Here is a 4,720-nt window from a genome sequence, read left to right on the forward strand (position 1 = left end):
TTGCTACATTTAATGTGGTGCTTTTCTACTAGATTGACATTCCCATTGTTCCTCTTTGTGTCTTTATCTCTATCATATAGAATGTTTCTTGTTTAATGTATATGGCAGTGGGTGACTATTTTTATCTTGCGTATTTTACTTGTCCTTGGCACATGTACGTTGGACACCGGCACTCAATTTCATGTTTGAAGTCACCATGTCCTTTCGATATCACTCTCTATTATGTCGATGAGTTGAAACGTGGCTATCAAGTATATCCTTTACATTTTGGGGTTCAATGCAGGCTTTTTATTTTTGAAAAATGTGTGCTTTTGTTGTTGTTGTAGTGCTTTGCCTTCTTATGCAGAGGCTGAGGCTAAAAGAATGGTTGTTGACAAGAAGTTTGAAAGCTAACAACCATCCACTCCATCCTCTCAATGATGTATTTGTTATCTTTGATGTCATGATATTTACACTTTGAATTCTATTTGGTTTTTTTTTTTTGGTTCGTGGATATGATGAGAGTGTGCTTACAACCATCCTTTCGAATGATGCGGTTGCTATCATTGATGTTATGCTATGTACACTTTGATTCCCATTTGGTTTTTTTTTTTTGGTTTGCGGCTCTCACATGTGCTGGTAGAATATCGATATGGGTTAGTGCTTGGAAAACACATGGGTTGATTGCTTCGTCTTGCATTGACTCTATTTTTGTGCTCCGAGTATGTTGCGTGGTTTGCCATTTGGGGCTGAGTGTTATATGGAGAAGACTGAAATGATTTTAAAATATATTGCGCGGACTAAAATGAGGACACTAAAATGAATTTGAAATATATTATGAAAACTAAAATGAGATAGAGCACAATAGGGTTTTTTTGCCGTCGCTCGATTTTGGGCCTTGCTCTGTTTGTGTATTGTATGCCTCAACAATCTTAAGGTGCGTGTTAATACTTTTAACTTCTCACCATAAAAGCAACATGTCACTTGGACCACGAATATTTACCATATGAGGCCCTCTTAAAGACACTCGGCGTGCAAATACTTACGTGGCAGGAATTATATCAAGATAGACCAGCAACAAGCATTTCGGTTCGAAACACTCCAGCTACGTATGACCCTTATCTAAAATTTTCGTGATGAGGTCATCGATGACTTAGGTGCTCGCATGAATCGTTTTTTATTTGAACTAGCCGAGCTTTCTAATTTCATCACACTCCACGCCGATGCCCATCCTAGGAATCTCTATATTCTCGCTGATCATCCACATCTCAAAGCAATTATAATTATCTTCTTAACCCCCGCTACTTTTTGTGCACGAATTAGCCTTTCGAAAGATTTTGCTTCTTGCAGGTAATTTAGGATTACAGCGATATTAAATCATGATTAGTATATGAATGCTCATCAGGCATCAATATGTATTGCTTACTGTTAACGGATTTAGTTATATTTGATTAATCAGCTTCGGTTTTGATCTAATCATCAGTTATTGGAACACATGGAGGCCTACCATGAAGTTGATGAGAGGGCCAAGGGGCTGCAGTTGCCCGCCGGCGTGAGAGTGAGGGGTAGGTTGGCGCCAGGCTATGACAAAATCCTCACAAGGGAGGCTTTGGCGTTTGTGGCGGATCTGGAGAGGACCTTCAGGCCCCGCGTAAAACATATGCTCGAGTGCAGGAGAGAACAGCAAGCCCGCTTTGATGCAGGAGAGCTGCCCGGCTTTGATCCTGCCACCGTAGCCATCCGACAGGGTGACTGGGTGTGTGGGAAATTGCCCTCCGTCATAGCTGATCGCAGAGTGGAGATTACTGGGCCTGTTGAGCGTAAGATGGTCATCAATGCGCTTAATTCAGGCGCCAAGGTATTCATGGTAAGCATCAATTAACGTCTAAGCTCAGCGTAACAACTTCAATCATTGATTAAATCAACGAGTTTAATTACTACGTTAATAGTGGTTTGGATTATGGTTGATGCAGGCCGATTTTGAGGATTCATTAGCTCCTCACTGGGACAACGTGATGAGAGGGCACATGAATCTGCGAGACGCGGTGAACAGAACCATTGAGTTTGAAGACAAGGCTAGAAACAAGCAGTACAAGCTCAACAGCAGCACCGCAGTGTTGTTTGTGCGGCCACGCGGCTGGCATCTCAAGGAAGCGCACATAGAAATCGATGGGGAGGCAGCCACCGGGTGCCTCACAGACTTTGGCCTCTACTTCTTCCACAACCACGCCGCTTTCCGCTCCTCCCACAATGGCCACGGCCCTTTCTTCTACCTTCCCAAAATGCAACACTCCAGGTATGTGCTCTATGGTGCTTAGCAACACTTGAACCCTTGTTGAGCTACTCCATGTTAAACCCTTGAAGGTGATCCATCCACAATTAAATTCGTCGCAACTCTGAATTTTTTTTCTTTAGCCTAACGTAGGCCCTTACCATATCAACTATTGTTTGTTTAACTTATCAGGATCCGTCACTTTGATGAATGCAAATTTCCCATTGTCAAGTTTTAGTGCAAGTTGAGGCCACTTGATATTGTGTTAATTCTTTCTATCTTTAGTGGTGCCTATTCCCTATCAACTACCTTTTTGTTTTAATAATTCCTTTTTTTTAAAAGGTCCAATAGATATATATTTATATACCAAAAGGATGCTTTTACATCTTCATACTTGAGACCCATTTCAACAAATCAAAGTCCATCTATTTGTTATGATATGGCCGAGTTTTTTGCCATGCATCTCCAAAACTTTTACAAAAACTAAGTACAAGACCTTTGTATGAAGGTATGCTCTTATGTGTGTACGTGAGGAAGCATATATTGATACCAAGTTTTGCATCCACTATTAGGCATTGATGACGTTAGTGGGGATGTCATAATATCTAGTCCTTAGTCAGTACTATGCATGATGGAGTTGATGGTATATTGTCTTATGGATAACTACCATGAGGTTATAAATTGCACTTTTCTCATTTAGAGGTGAATTTGGGCATAGGTGAATTTGGGCATGTTCCTGCATTCATATAAGTATTACATATATTACTCATAGGTCCATAATAAGGGTACCCCCCTAGAGCATGACTAGAAAAACATGTATCCTTCATATGAAAGGAAAATTGATTCATATAGGTATTACATATATTACTCATAGGTCCATAACAAGGGTACCCCTCTAGAGCCTGACTAGAAAAACATGTATCCTTCATATGAAAGGAAATCAATTTATGTTTCCAAGAAAGGAAAGGTTTTGAAAAAAACATTAACATTAGTGCGTAGTATGTATTTCTAATCTCTTCACAAGGAATTGAAGATTTGCGAAATGTTTTGAAAAAAACATTAACATTAGTGCGAAGTATGTACTTCTAATCTCTTTTCACAAGGAATTGTAGATTTGTGAAATGTTCACACGGGGTTACAGGGAGGCCGCAGTGTGGAACGCGGTGTTCGAGAGGGCAGAGCGGGCGGCCGGGGTGCCCGTGGGAAGTGTGAAGGGCACAGTGTTGATCGAGACGCTGCCGGCAGTGTTCCAGATGAACGAGATCCTGTATGAGCTGCGCTCCCACTCGGCGGGGCTCAACTGCGGGCGCTGGGACTACATCTTCAGCTACGTCAAGACCTTCCGCGGCCACCCGGACAGGCTGCTGCCAGACCGTGTCCAGGTGGGAATGAGCCAGCACTTCATGAAGTCCTACACGGAGCTCCTCGTTCAGACTTGCCATCGCCGCGGGGTGCACGCCATGGGGGGCATGGTACGTGGTTGACACCCTGAATCACACAATGCAGGCTTGATACGTGTGTGTGTGTGTGTGTGTGAGAGAGAGAGAGAGAGAGAGAGAGAGAGAGAGAGAGAGCTAGCTAACGTTTTCTACTTGATAACCCAGGCTGCCCAGATACCCATCCGAGATAACGCAGCCGCCAATGAAGCTGCCATGGCTCTTGTCCGAGCAGACAAGCTGCGAGAAGTGAAAGCCGGACACGACGGGACGTGGGCGGCCCATCCGGGACTCATACCACTGGTGATGGAGGTTTTCAACGCCAACATGACCCGGGCCAATCAGATAGAATCCAGGAAGCGGGAAGATGTGAGCGTGACGGAGGCGGACCTGATCGAGAAGCCAAGGGGCGCCCGCACCCTAGATGGCCTCCGCCTCAACACCCGGGTGGGCATTCAGTACCTCGAAGCCTGGCTCAATGGCACGGGCTCCGTCCCCCTCTATAACCTCATGGAAGACGCCGCTACAGCCGAGATCAGCAGGGTCCAAAACTGGCAATGGATAAGGTCAGTCCCCTTCCGCTTATAAACGTCAGCTTCGTCATGCAGATGATCGCCAATATAGAGTTTTTCTTGTTGGACATAGGTACGGAGTGGTGTTGGACGGAGAGTCTGTGCCGGTGAAGGTTGACAAGGAGCTGTTTGCGAGGGTGGTTAGCGAGGAGCTGGCGAGGGTGGAGGCGGAGGTGGGCGCGCACCGCTTCAAGAAGGGGCGGTTTGTGGAGGCCGCCAGGATGTTTGCTCGCCAATGTACTGCCCCTTCGCTCGACGATTTCCTCACCCTAGACGCTTACGGCCGCGTGGTGGAGCTTGTGCCGGAACCCCACATCGCTTCACGTCTCTAGCCAAGCTTTCTAGTTTTCTCCCCCTGTTATTAAATAAATCTTCGAGTTTGTTTGGACTTGAGAAATATCAATCGTATTGCATCAAGCACTTTTCTTTTTAATCATTTTGATAATGTTCGGTTACTCTTT

At 44.7% G+C, this 4,720-nt stretch overlaps 1 protein-coding gene across 2 annotated transcripts; it reads left to right on the plus strand.

Moving 5' to 3' along the window:
• The first annotated feature begins 1,199 nt into the window (after positions 1-1,199).
• On the plus strand, positions 1,200-4,720 carry LOC147617433 (malate synthase, glyoxysomal-like). Of its 2 annotated transcripts, XM_086775689.1 has the most exons (6): positions 1,200-1,329; positions 1,463-1,846; positions 1,953-2,275; positions 3,393-3,723; positions 3,856-4,253; positions 4,333-4,720. In XM_086775689.1, the coding sequence occupies exons 2-6, from the start codon at positions 1,475-1,477 to the stop codon at positions 4,589-4,591; spliced, it is 1,683 nt and encodes a 560-aa protein (XP_086631815.1). In that variant the 5' UTR covers positions 1,200-1,329; positions 1,463-1,474; the 3' UTR covers positions 4,592-4,720. The 2 variants fall into 2 exon arrangements, with proteins under 2 accessions (XP_086631815.1, XP_086631816.1); XM_086775690.1 differs by lacking the exon at positions 1,200-1,329 and having other exon boundaries at positions 1,363-1,846.

The sequence above is a fragment of the Cibotium barometz genome, chromosome 36, assembly GCF_041138505.1.
Source record: "Cibotium barometz isolate CiBa-2024 chromosome 36, ASM4113850v1, whole genome shotgun sequence".
Taxonomy (NCBI): Eukaryota; Viridiplantae; Streptophyta; class Polypodiopsida; order Cyatheales; family Cibotiaceae; genus Cibotium; species Cibotium barometz.

Coding starts and splice junctions, on each gene's coding strand:
- LOC147617433 (XM_086775689.1), top strand. CDS start 1,475: ATGGAGGCCTACCATGAAGTTGATGAGAGGGCCAAGGGGCTGCAGTTG. Junction 1,847..1,952: donor CAGGCGCCAAGGTATTCATG/GTAAGCATCAAT, acceptor TGGTTGATGCAG/GCCGATTTTGAGGATTCATT. Junction 2,276..3,392: donor CCCAAAATGCAACACTCCAG/GTATGTGCTCTA, acceptor ACGGGGTTACAG/GGAGGCCGCAGTGTGGAACG.